We start from the raw sequence: 13,505 nt of genomic DNA, 5'->3' as shown, positions 1-13,505 counted from the left end.
TGAGAAAATTGTCCATTTCATTTAGATTTTCAAATTTTGTATTGTGTAGGCTTTTGAAGTAAGACCTAATGATTGGATTTCCTCAGTTTCTGTTGTTATGTTCCCCTTTTCATTTCTGATTTTGTTGATTTGGATAGTGTCTCTCTGCCTTTTAATTGTTTTGGCTAAGGGCTGTTTGTCCATCTTGTTGATTTTCTCAAAGAACCACCTCTTGGTGTCATTGATTCTTTCAAGTGTTTTATTTGTTTCTAATTGATTGATTTCAGCCCTGAGTTTGATGATTTCCAGCTATCTACTACTCTTGTGTGTGTTTGCTTCCTTTTTTTTTTTTTTCCCCCTAGGGCTTTCAGGTGAGCTGTTAAGTTACTTGTATAAGGTGTTTTGAATTTCTTCTTGAAGGCACTTAGTAGTGCAATGAACTTTCATGGCACTTTCATTGTGTCCCAATAGTTTGGGTATGTTGTGTCTTCATTTTCTTTGAATTCTAGGAAGTCTTTAATTCCTTTATTTCTTCCCTCACTCTGCTGTCATTGAGTAGTTAGTTGTTCAGTTTCCATGTGTGTGTGTGTAGGCTTTTTGCTATTTCTGTTGTTGTTGAGATCCAGCTTTAGTTCATGGTGGTCAGAGAGGTATTATTTCAATCTTCTTGTATCTGTTGAGGCTTGCTTTGTGACCAACTATATGATCTATTTTGGAGAAGGTTCCATGTGATGCTGAGAAGGTAAATTATTTTGTGTTTGGGTGAAAGTTCTGTAAATATCTGTTAGGTCCATTTGATTCATGACCTCTGTTAGAGTCATTGTTTCTTTGTTTAATTTCTGTTTTGTTGAGCTTTCTTTTGTTGAGAGTGGGATGTTTAAGTCTCCCACTATTAGTGTGTGGTGATGTATGTGTTGTTTAAGTTTTATTAATGTTTCTTTTACAAATGTGGGTGCCCTTATATTTGAGGCGTAGATGTTCAGAATTGTGATGTCTTCTTGGTAGAAGTTTCCTTTGATGAGTATGAAGTGGCCTTCCCCATTTCTTTTGATTATTTTTGGTTGAAAGTCTATTTTATTAGATATTAGAATTGTTACTCCTGCTTGCTTCTTGGGTCCATTTGCTTGGAAAACCATCTTACATCCCTTTGCTCTTAGGTAATTTTTATCTTTGTGACTTAGGTCTGCTTTTTATATGCAACAGACTTTTGAATTTTGTTTATGTATCCATTCTGTTAGTCTGTGTCTTTTTATTGGAGAGTTGAGTCCAATGCTGTTGAGCAAGATTAATGTTCAGTGGCTGTTAGATTCTTTGATTTTGACATTGGTTATGGTAGTGTGTTTGTGTGCTTGGTTGCTTTTAGTTTTGCTGTAGAGAGGTTATTTATTTCCTGTGTTTACCTGACTGTAGTGTAGTTTTCTTGGTTTGTTTCCTTCTATTAACTTCTGTAACGCTGGATTTGTGGGTAAGTATTGTTTAACTTTGTTTTTGTCATTGAATATCTTGTTTTCTCCGTCTATGAGGACTGAGAGTTTTACTGGGTATAGTAGCCTGGGCTGACATCTGTGTTCTCTTAAGGTCTGCATGATATCTGTCCAGGCCCTTCTGGCTTTTATAGTCTCTGTTGAGAAATCAGGTGTGATTGTGATGGGTTTGTCATTATATCTTACTTGGCCTTTTTCCCTTGCAGCTTTCAGTATTTTTGTTGTTGTTGTTGTTCTGTATAACTCTCTCTATTATTATGTGGCAGGAACAATTTCTTTTCTGGTATGATTAGATGTTCTGTAGGCCTCTTGTATGCTTATTGGCCTCTCCTTTAAGTTGGGGAAATTTTCTCCTATGATTTTGTTGAAAACATTTTCTGGGCCTTGGAGACGTAAATCTTTTTTTTTGTTCCTATTATTCTTTGTTTTTGTCTTTTCATGTTGTCTTGGATTTCATGGATGGTTTCTGTCAGGAATTTTTTAGATTTATTGTTTTCTTTGACGGATACATCAATCAATTTCTTTCATTGTATCTTTCACACCTGAGATTCTTTCTCCCATTTCTTTTAGTCTATTGGTTATGCTTACCTCTGTAGTTCCTGTTTTCTTCCCTAGGTTCTTTCTCTCCATGATTTCCTCCGTTGTGTTGTTGTTGTTGTTTTTTTTTTTTTTTAATTTTTTCAATGCTATCTTAAGGTCTTGAACTGTTTGTTGATATCCTTCACCTGTCTGACTGTATTTTCCTGTTTTTCCTTCAGTTCCTTCACCCTTTTGTTTGAAAATTCCTCTGTTTGTTTTATTTGTTTCAGTGATTTAATTATTTCTTCTCTGAAGACCACAGCATGTTTGTCTGTATCTTCCTGTATTTCTTTACGTTTGATCATACTCTGTTTGACTTTATCTTCCTCCATTTCTTCACTGATGGCCACAATCTATTTGACTTTATCTTCTTCTATTTCTTTGCGGATGTCCATAACCTGTTTGACTTTATCTTTCCTCTAATTTTTTATGGATGGCCATAATCTGTTTGACTTTATCTTCCTCTAATTCTTGACTCATTTATTTCTTCCATTAACCTCTTCATAGACGTAATGTCATCTTCCTGAATTTTACTTATGATAACGTGTCCAGGGCTGCTTGCCCCTGGATAACTGGGTTCTGGAGATGCTATATTTTTTTGGCTTTTGTTGGATGTGCTTTTATGCTGGCCTCTACCCATCTGGCTGTCTCACATGTTGGCTGTTAGTTTCTGGTACCTCCTGGTATCCTGGGGTGGGGAGAATCCCCTTGGCAGGAAGATTATTGTTCCTGAAGGAGGCTTCCTCAGCTTTTTGGGTATGGTCACTGAATGGCACGTGCTTCTCAGGAATTGTCTCCACTCACCTCAGGGATATGGACCTTTTTCGTAACTGTGGTCGGTAGTCAAGGAGGCTTTCTTCTTACCAGGAGAGGTCCTGGAGACAGCTGCCCTGCTGTTGGGTTCCTTGCTCTGAATTTAGTGGGTTGCTTTTGCTGCTCTTATACTTTGCTGGGCGCAACCCACTTGAAGGGGCAGGGAGCCAGTTTGGTCAGTTTAGTTAGGCAGTCAGGTTGTGCCTTGGTGCAGTATCTGGGGCTGGAACCGTTTATCCCAGGCTTTTGTAGGTCTGAAGTTGGAGCTCTCTGCCCCAGCACCCAAGTGGCAGTCAGTGGGAGGTGAGTGCCACAGTCCTGCATGTAGCAGGAGGCTAGAGTCTGGAGCCTGTGGGAGCCTAGAAACTTCCAGAGCTGGGTGTCCTGAAGTTGGACTTGATATTTACCCCTCCGTGGGGTTTCCTCCCTACAGGAGTCCCAGTCTGTGGTGTTTTGAGGTTCACAGTTCAGTCTGGTTTTGTGAGTAGAGCATGCAGGTGCGTAGCTCTGCGCTGGCAGCTGGGCACCTGTAGGAACCCAGGAACTTTTCCCAAGAACTTTTCGAGGGGGGTGGGGTGGGATTTGGCTGAGTGCCCTGAGCTTGAACCTGCTGTTTCCCTCACTGTTGAATTATTGTCTGACAGAGATACCCAGTCTCTGGTGCCCTGAGGTGCGCAGGCAGGTCCCTGGGCTGGCAGCTGATCACCCCAGTCTGGGCTGGTGGCTGAGCACCCTCTGGACCCCGGGTCCTTTTCCAAGGATTGTCTGGGTGATCTGAGGTTGGTCCTGATTGTTTTCTTCACTGTGGGGTTTTTTTCTCATCTGGGACTCCCAGTTTCTGTTGTTGTGGGTCCCAGAGTTCAGTCTGGGAAGGTGATCAGAGCATGCAGGCAAGTGGCTCTGGGCTGGCGACTGGGTACCTCCTGGGACCCAGAAACTCTTCCAGGGTTTAGCTGGGTAACCCAAAACTGGGGTCTCCTCTCACCTGGGAAACATGATCGCTGGTGTTTTAGGGCCCAGATTTCAGTCTGTTGGTCACTGTGCAGTCACTGCTGTCTTGTTCCTCAGATACGGTGTCCTCTTGACGCCACCATCTTGGATCCCCTCTCTTTTATGTTATCTTTATGACATTTTCAGTGGTAGAATATTTGAAATGTCTTCAGTATAGTATTTTGTGATTTAAAAAATACATACGTTTAAGATAAATACAGTACTAGGAAAATGGCTCACCTCTTGTTTGTCACATAAGCTTAAGGATCTTCGTTTGGATTCCCAGAACTCATGTGACAGCTGGCATGGGCCACCTATAAGTCCAGGGTTTCAGTAGTGGGTCCTGGATTTTGCTAGCCAGCAAACCAGTGTACCCAAATTGGTGACTTGCAGGTTGAATGAAAGATCCTGACTCAAAAACTGGTGTCTCAGGTCAGAAAGATTAAAGATGACTGTAACTACAGTCATCTGAATGTCACAGTATTTTTTGGACTTTTTAATAAGTAAGCAATTTCTCTTTTTCATATGTAGAGTTTGGTTTGTCAAATCCTGAACTTCTGCAGTTCTGTGAGCTTTTGAGAGAACCAGGATCCTTCAACCTTCCTACTCTCAGCTGCAAGGTGGAGGGAGCTTCTATGCTCATGATTACAATAGTAAGGAATATATGAAAGAGAAAAGTGTTCTTAATTTCAGCTGTAAAAGAGATGCAAGAATAGTCTGGTGAACTAAAACACCTTTCACCTAGAGTCACTAACGGTAGCCATTTGACCGTATTTGTATGTCTTGTCTCTTTCTGAACTGTTTGAGAGTAGCACACAGTATGATCTGCCAACTCTAAATACTTCAAGGTTGAAAATGTTCAGATACCCTTTCATACTGTGATATGGTAATGTGACATATAGATCATACTCAAATTCTCTGGCAAGTATTTATTATGTAGCCCAGAATCATACATTGCATTTTGTTGCCATGCTTCTTACTGGGTTGGTTGGTTGGTTGGTTGCTACTGCTTTCAGCTAAGTCAATGCGTAGTGTTTAGTAGACTGTCCAGATGTTCTTCCGGTTTCCTGAAATATCAGTCTCTGTAGTAATCATGCTAAAGATGCAAACTATGAGCTTAAACTGTGTCTGCCTCTGTGTGGGGAAGGGTTTGAAGAGGGCATCTGCCCTCTCCAAAAGGTTTTAAGCCCCCACTCCCAAAGTTTCAGTTGTTCACAGTGAAAGAGGAATGACAGCTACTAATAAAGAATTGTTGTTTGCTAACATTGAACACTTGTTACATCAGCTTCCTTCTATTAGACCATAGTTTCTTAAATTACACACTGATGACACTGTTTTCTTCAAGCAGATTTCAGTGATCTAGACATATAGCTTATGAAGTACATGTACAGCCAAACATTTACTGATAATAAGCCATAAAGAAGTTTCTTTCAAAACAATTATTTGGCAAATAAATGGTTTTACCTTTTAATAAAGATGGAACATTTTCATACTAAAGAGTTTGGCATACTTTTAAATTTTCACATAAAATGGAATAAATCTTGGCTAAATAGTTGGCACTCTGGGGCATGAAGAGTGTCCAACATTTTTCAGAATGATGAATATTTTTGTTTCATAAGCATCAGTGCTGAGATTACCACATCTCATAAATGCGTACACAGAGTGGCCGATGTATATATTTAGGGCCATTTTAGGAGCTGTTGGAAATTCTGTTTTAAATATAGCCACAACTCATTTTAATTGTCATTCATTTATTTTTGTGTGAAATTCAAGTCAGCCACCCAAATAGTTTTAAGATTAAACATTGTAACAGTGTGTCTCTTGCCAAGCAGGTCTACTCACTCCAGAAATTGAACCCAGGATTAGATCATTACTTGAGCCAATGAAGTTTTGTGTGTGCACATGGGGTGGGGGTGGTGACTTAGGGTTTCTATTGTTATGATGAAACACCTTGCCCAAAAGCAACTCGGGAAGGAGAAGCTTTGTTTGCCTTAAGCTTCCACATCCCTGTTCCTCATGGAAGGAGGTGAGGGCAGGAACTTAGAGGGGAGCTGATGCTGAGGATGGTGCTGCTTACTGGCTTGCTTCTCATGGTTTGCTCAGCCTGCTTTCCTCTAGAAAAAATCCAGGCCAACCTTCTTGGGGTTGGGGATTTAGCTCAATGGTAGAGTGCTTCAAGCGCAAGGCCCTGGGTTCGGTCCTCAGCTCTGGGGGAAAAAAAAAAAAAGACAAAATAACAAAAAGACCAAAAATTAAAAAAAAAATTAAAAAAAAAAAAGTAACTGAAATATACAGTTTCTTAACTCTAGGTTCCTGTAAAATAAATAGTTTAATACTTTCTTACTCCAGGAAGGAAGAATCAGTCGGTGGACCTAGTCACATAACTAAAACCAAAGTCCAAAAGTGTGAAAGCTTAGTATCAGACATGTTGATCTTCTTGGGTTCCAAAAGACTTGAGCAGCTCTAGCTCCCTGGCTCTGCCATACATAGCACAAATAGTGTGTCTAATGGCTCAGGCTGGCTCCACTCCACTCCATAGTGGCTGCTGTTCTAGGTGGTCATCCCATAATGTTAGTATCTCCACCGGGGTTTTCACTGCAACTGGCCTGTACTTGAACTGGTATCCTCCTCTGGGCTTTCTTCAGGGACTCTCAGTCTGCCACGTGGTATAAGCCTCATCTTCTCTCCATGACGTCTTTAGTTGTGGGGCTTTACTGACAATCTCTCCTAGCTGTCTGCTAGTGTCAGAGCTTCAGCTGCTCCCCAAGAGCCCTTTCTATGCTTTCAGAACAAGAACCAGCGGGGAGACTGACACATTACCAAGCTTGGCTGCTGTACAAAGTGCAGTGTTGGCCCCTTCTCTCCCACAGTTTCTGTGTACTGAGCTGAGGAAACACTTCCAGGAGTTTCTTTTTGCCTCATTGGTGCCTGTCTCTTCTTTTAGTTTATTTATTTATTTTTTTTACTTTTAGTTTTTTTTTTTTTTTTCTTATTTTTTTTCTTTTATTTTTTTTTATCAGTTACATTTTATTAACTCTGTATCCCAGCCGTGTCCCGATCCCTCATTCCCTCCCAGTCCCTCCCTCCCTCCCTCCCTCATCTCCACCGTGCCCCTTTCCAAGTCCACTGATGGGGGGGACCTCCTCCCCATTCATCTGATCCTGTTTTATCAGGTATCTTCAGGACTGGCTGCAAAGCCCTCCTCTGTGGCCTAACAGGACTGCTCTTCCCTTCGGGGGTGGGGAGACCAAAGAGCCAGTCATCGAGTTCCTGTTAGAAATAGTCCCTGTTCCCCTCACTTTGGGAAACCAATTGGTTACTGAGCTACCACAGGCTACATCTGAGTGGAGGTTCTAGGTTATATCCATACATGGTCCTTGGTTGAATGTCAGTCTCAGAAAAGACCCTGTGCCCAGATATATTTGGTCCTTGTGGAGCTCCTATCCTTTCCCCATCAGACTAACTCCCCTTCTTTCTTATGATTCCCTGTACTCTGCCAAAGGTTTGGTCATGAGTCTTTGCTTTGAAAACACTGCTAGTTAGAGTCTTTCAGATGCGCTCAGTAGACTCCTGTCATACGTTCAATGCACATCCCATCTGTCTTTCTAAACGAGGATTGATCATCTTACCCCATGTCCGCTCAATTGATTATCTTTTTTAGGTGTATAGATTTCATTGTGTTTATCATATCTTATAGGTCTATATAAGTGAGTATATCCCATGTTTGTCTTTCTCCTTCTGGGATATTTCACTCAGAATGATCTTTTCTAGATCCCACCATTTGCCTGCAAATTTCATGATTTCCTCCTTTTTGATTGCTGAGTAGTATTCCATTGTATAAAAATACCACAATTTCTGTACCCATTCCACCGTTGATGGACATCTGGGTTGTTTCCAGGTTCTGGCTATTACAAATAGAGCTGCTATAAACATGGTTGAGCAAGTGTCCTTTTTGTGTACTTGAACAAACTTTGGGTATATACCCATGCAAATCAAAACGACCCTGAGATATCACCTTACACCCATCAGAATGGCCAAGATGAAAAACTCAAGCGATAACACATGCTGGAGAGGTTGTGGAGAAAGGGGAACCCTGCTCCACTGCTGGTGGGAATGTAAACTGATACAACCACTCTGGAAAGCTATCTGGCGCTTTCTAAGACAAATAGGAATAGTGCTTCCTCCAGACCCAGCTATACCACTGCTAGTTTGTTTTTTTAATTAAATTTTTATTTTTTTTACATTAATTACATTTTATTTGCTTTGTATCCCCGCTGTAGCCCTGTCCCCTATCCCCTCCCAATCGTATCCTCCCTACCTCATCTCCTCCCCTGCCCCTCTCCAAGTCCACTGATAGAGGAGGTCCTCCTCCCCTTCCATCTGACCCTAGCTTATCAGGTCTCATCAGGACTGGCTGCAATGACCTCTTCTATGGCCTGGCAAGGCTGCCCCTTGTCTCTTCTTAATTAGAGCTGAGCTTCAGCATTAGCTAACCAGATTGATTGTCCCAGGACAGTTTGGTTGTTATTTCTTATTAATCACAGCCAAATTTTTAGCCCAAGCTAACCAGAATTGCAATTTATTATTTCAAAATATTGAATAGCTGCAAGACTCTCAAACTTCCCCTAAAACTTCACAAGCTAGGCCTCTTGTCACGTGCACTGCTCTCATCATTATATCTCAAGTTCCCGCAAAAAGCCCTGTAAGCTCTGATGAATGGCTTTTTCTGGCTCAGAATTTTAATATCCTTCAACAGTTGTCCCCCTAAAAAACATGGTCAAGTCTGTCATAGTACCCACTCTGATATCAGTTTTTGTTTTAGTTCTGTTGCTGTTCTGAAACACCATGACTAAAAGCACTTTGGGTGGAGAGGGTTTATTAAATAATCTTAGGACTCTCAGGTCACTCATACTCAATGGCTGAGGAAAGTCAGGGCGGGAATCCAGAGGCAGGAAGTAAACCAGAGGCCACGAGGAATGGTGCTTCCTGGCTTGTTCTCCGTGGCTTACTGCTTTCTTACACAACTCAGGACCACCTGCGCAGGGGAGGCAGCACTCACAGTCTCAATCATTGCTGGGGAAATACCCCTGCATATTTGTGTATAGGTCAATCTGATGGAGGCACTGTCTTAACTGAGGTCAATCTGATGGAGGCCCTGTCTTAACTGAGGTTCCTTTTCCCAGATAAATCTAGTTTGTGCCAACTTCGCAGACCAACTAGCACAGTGTTACATGGGAATAACAGTGAGCGCTCAAAAGAAGTGTCAGGAAATTTGGAGTAAAACCAGTAATGTGATATTAGAGAAGCAAAGAAAAAGTATATTTGAGGAAGGACTTTGAAGTGAGCAATGTTAAAAGAAAGCTGAGGAAACAAGAAAGGGAGGTCCATGGAAGCATGAATGACTTAGACCAGTCAGGGCACTCATGGTGGGCATTTCTTCATTAGAGCATTGAGGTAGTGAGAGGAGGATTCTTCTGGTAGATGCTGGAATTGTGTTATCATTTATTTTAAGTTAGACGTTTAAGTGTGCAGAAGTGATTTAGAATGGGAGAAGTGGAAGAATTCAAGGCCAGGTAATTAAAAAATGGAAAGTCCAAGTGTGGCAGTGGGATTCTTAAACAGGAAAAGACACAAGGTGGGCATCCTCTACCAGTAAATGAGAAGTTTCTTTTCCAGTAATATTAATAGATGAAACATCTGTCTGGGCTAAGTTTTAGAAAATATTTATTAAAATGTATTGATAAATTGAGGTTGGGTAGATGGAGTGTCCAGTCCACACCACATGTTGTTTTCTTCATAACTAAACATTTTAACTTTTTGTGTTCAAACTTGCAACTTGGGGGTTGGAAATGATACCAAATAATGAGTAGTAAGCAATAGTTCTCTATGGATACACAGCGTATTCTTCACTCCCTGTTTCTTACTGTGTGGATGGAGTGGGCAGTCCAATTCAAGGCCTTGGGAAGGATAAGATTAGCATAAATGAGATATAACTGCCTGGGGCATAATATATGCCCTTCTCATGTTCTTTGACAGGAAGCCTGGCCATAAGGATGGTTAGAATGTTACCCAAATTCTCTGACTTATGGGTCTTAGCTTAGAACCTAGATCTGTGTATCCCAAGTTCTGGATGTGCTTCGCATCTTTAGTAAGATTCCTGGAACTCATGGATGTGCGTTGCTTGTACCCACCCTAACCCAAGTGCCCTTTAGTGCAGGTGGCTATGGTTGTGGAGCTCTCTCATGTTGTCATCACCGTGACTGTTTATTCCCTACATCTCCATTCCCTTCCACACACCCTTGCCATTTTTATTTCTATTATCATCATCATTGTGGTGGTGGTGGTGTTATTTTGCCCCTCTCTCCATTTGTCTCCTTCTACACCTTGTTTTTGTGAAGAAGGTTGACTGTGTGCAGGTCTTGCTCAGCAATCAGCTGCTTTCGTAAGGCCTGAACTAATGCTGTTTAATGGTCAGCCCCAGTAGGTTGATAGCCTGGCCTTCTATCTTGTTTTAAATCATTGCCTGCTTCTCTCTGCTCTTTGTTGATGGAAAGAGATGCCTTTCTATCCCCATTTCCTGGTGTGACTTTAGCTTTAGGATAATGGCTTTGTCACCTCCAAAAGGAAAGTAACCTGGCCTTCTCTGTGATAAACAAAAGATTTCTAGGGAAATATGAACTCTGCAAGAGTTAAGCACCTTTCCAGATGTTTTTAGAAGTAAGCAGGATATGAATTGTGAGTACATTAGTCAGGTAAATATAGATGTTAGCCTAGACTTTTTCAAGTGTGAGTGATTTCTGGCTCATTAAATCACTTTGATTGTTATGTCACTTGACTTTAGAGTTATGAAAGCTAATTATACAACTTTAATCAATGTAGTTAAATATCTTTAAAATGATACCAAACTTATCTCTAGCCCCTGACAATGACTAATGTTTCAGCTCCTGGATCATGAGTATCTGAGATCTTTGACTTATAAAGCCTGGTAGCTCTCTGGAACTCTGCCAACACCCAGGGCCTTCCATTTCTTGCCTTTCTTCCCCCTCTTTTTAAAACTTTTTTTTTATTTATATACTTTACATCCCAGTTATAGCTTTCTCCCTTCTCTCCTCCTAGTGACTCCCTCCCACCTACTTAACCCTATCCCTTCTCCCCTTTTCCTCAGAAAAGGAGAGCCCCCTCCCCCAATTCACCCCAGCACATCAAGTCACATCAGGACTAAGCTCTTCTTTATCCACTGGGGCCACTATTAAGAGCCTTCTGTTCCTTAGCTACAATTCCCAACCCTCTCTTGCCTTTTTACTTCTGCTCTTCTTAGTTGTTTCTGTCATTGCTGGGTCACTATCTGTCAATTTTACAAAATTTTGCAGTTACTTCTGCTGCTGTAGTACCCTTCTTTCACATCGTATCAGTAGCTAAGCTCACACCACTAAAGAGATCAAAAGTAGAGAATAGGTCACTTGAGAGAATTATTGAGCCTAATATTCTACCACCAGTGTAGCTAGTAAGATGCCACTGCTAAGGTGATCCAACAGCCTTATAGTCAAAAAAGTATTTGTATCAACTAGAGAAGACCTTTGTGTAAATAAATGAAAGGCTGTTCATACTTGTTACAACGAAGTCTCTTGTGGCTGTTAGTCACATTAGACCACCAGTGGGCCATCAGGGGATATATTTTCTCTTTGACCTGGGTGGACATGATTAAAGAGTCTTGTAGATTACAATGATACTTGTGATCACGAAGATCTCAGCATAAGCTCTTTCAAAATCATCCCTTTATTTATATTAGACATGAATACTTTGCTGGAAATAATAACCTCATTGTATACATATGTCAGAGTAGTTCCTCAGATCACAAGAATAATAGTACATGCTTTAACACCCAAAAATCAATGAGTCAATTTTAAGAATTAAGGACAACAATCGACAACAAAGCACTTTTATGTGTCACTCAAAGATGGTTTCCTGGTGGTACTCACTCAAGCAGTGGTTGATGTAGTAGGGCCAGGAAGAATGTGCCTCCTGTTCCCTTGTCAGGCAGTGTGCTTCACACACAATGTCTGCGCTAGTCCTTGTGGAAAGATGTACTCTATGGCCTCAGAATGATTGCGATAGGAGAGAGCTCTAGTGCAAACCAATCTCTCGATTCCAAACTGAAGCTGTTTTCTTTTTTACTGGAGGAAATAAAAATTTAGGAGTCTTTAAAAATAGTTTCTTTTCCTTATTTGTTGATTGTGAAAAAAAAAAGTTGGGCCCTTCTCAGTGGATGGTTGGGGGCGGGAGGAGTGAAGAACATACCCACACCCTCTGTTGCAGTGCTTCTCACGCGTGATGTGTGGTCTTCAAGCTAGGATACACATATGGAAGGTGCATGTTTAATTCCTTTTCTCACAGGTCAGCTTAAACTAAAAGTGACTATGTAGCTCAAGCTAGTTTTGAACTAACAATTTTTCTGCCTTTGCCTACTGAGTGCTATGATTGTAGGCTTGTCCCTCTATGACCAGCTCTATAACCAGTTTTATTCTTGAAGGATCTAAACAGTTTGGAGACTATCACTCTGAGTCATTTGGCCCATATGTAGAATGAGAAAACTGCTCCTTAGCCTGTTTTAGCTGTGTGTTCAATACTGTGGTCTTTGTGTAGGTTTAAGGATGTTCTAGTGCATAGCAAGAGGTTACAACAGTAGCTCCTGTTAGAGTTCTGTCTTTTGATTTTGTTGTCATGAGGTTGTTTTCATTGCCCTGGGTTCACTCCAGGCTGTCCATGTGAGCATTTTCTAACACTACGAGACTTTAATTTTCATGTATGAGGAAGTCTCTTAGAGTCATAAGTTCGTTGCTAAATTCAGACTGCAGAAGTGGTAACAAGTCCTTTATGTGAACAGGGAGTTAACCCTCCAGTCCCATTGCATGAAGACCTACCATCTGTGTGCTCCATGGCCTGTTTGTATGTGAAGCATTCCTGTAGCATGGGGGCTTTTCAAAGTTGGAAAAATGTAGGTTCCAGGGATTATTTTATTAATAAGTTTTGAGTCTTGACGGTGATTCTCTGTATTGAAATCCTAATATGTCATGTTCTGTGTTCTTGTTTTCCAGGGAATATCTTGGTAAACAGCTCCAGTCGGAGCAGCCTCAGACTGCTGCCGCCCGTAGCTGAGCGCACACCTTCAGCTTCTCTGCACATCCAGTGGACCACTGGAGTGAGAACCTCAGTCCTTAGTGTCAAAAATGAATAATTTTTAATGCTGTTTCTGTTGTATAGCTTTTCCCAGTGGTAACTCCTAGAGGAATAAAAGTGTTTGCTTGTTAAGTTGTATAAAAGTAGGTGCTGTCTGCATCTAGGGAAATAGTACTGTTACTTATATTGCTTATTTCTGTATTTATTGTTCTCTGGAATGAATATAATTAAAGGTTTCTCGCTCCAAACATGTTCTTTCATTTTGCTTATTCCTGTTGTAGACTGTGAATGAAAGTCACTATTTACAGTATTTCCAAAGTTGGAAGAATTATTCCCAAGTGATGATGGGAAGTAAAAGTTTTGAAAGGAATACTGATATCTCTCTCTCTCTCTCGTACATACACACACTCTTATACATTCTACACCTATACAGTATTAATCACTTAATCACAGGTATGCCCTGAGAAATACATCTGTAGGCAA

The 13,505-nt window shown here is 41.0% G+C and overlaps 1 protein-coding gene across 4 annotated transcripts in view; it reads left to right on the top strand.

Moving 5' to 3' along the window:
• The window catches only part of Atp6v1h (ATPase H+ transporting V1 subunit H), a 92,874-nt gene extending 79,604 nt beyond the window's left edge, over positions 1 to 13,270 (top strand). For all 4 annotated transcript variants that reach the window (XM_060385916.1, XM_060385913.1, XM_060385914.1 and 1 more), the window contains one exon: positions 12,941 to 13,270. In XM_060385916.1, the coding sequence (XP_060241899.1) occupies positions 12,941 to 13,001 (61 nt within the window). In that variant the 3' untranslated portion in view covers positions 13,002 to 13,270. The remainder of the gene's footprint in view (positions 1 to 12,940) is intronic.
• Positions 13,271 to 13,505: the final 235 nt, after the last annotated feature.

This window comes from Meriones unguiculatus, chromosome 6 (assembly GCF_030254825.1).
Source record: "Meriones unguiculatus strain TT.TT164.6M chromosome 6, Bangor_MerUng_6.1, whole genome shotgun sequence".
Taxonomy (NCBI): domain Eukaryota; kingdom Metazoa; phylum Chordata; class Mammalia; order Rodentia; family Muridae; genus Meriones; species Meriones unguiculatus.
Note: the sequence above shows the minus strand (reverse complement) of the source record. Positions and strands in the feature narration are given on the sequence as shown.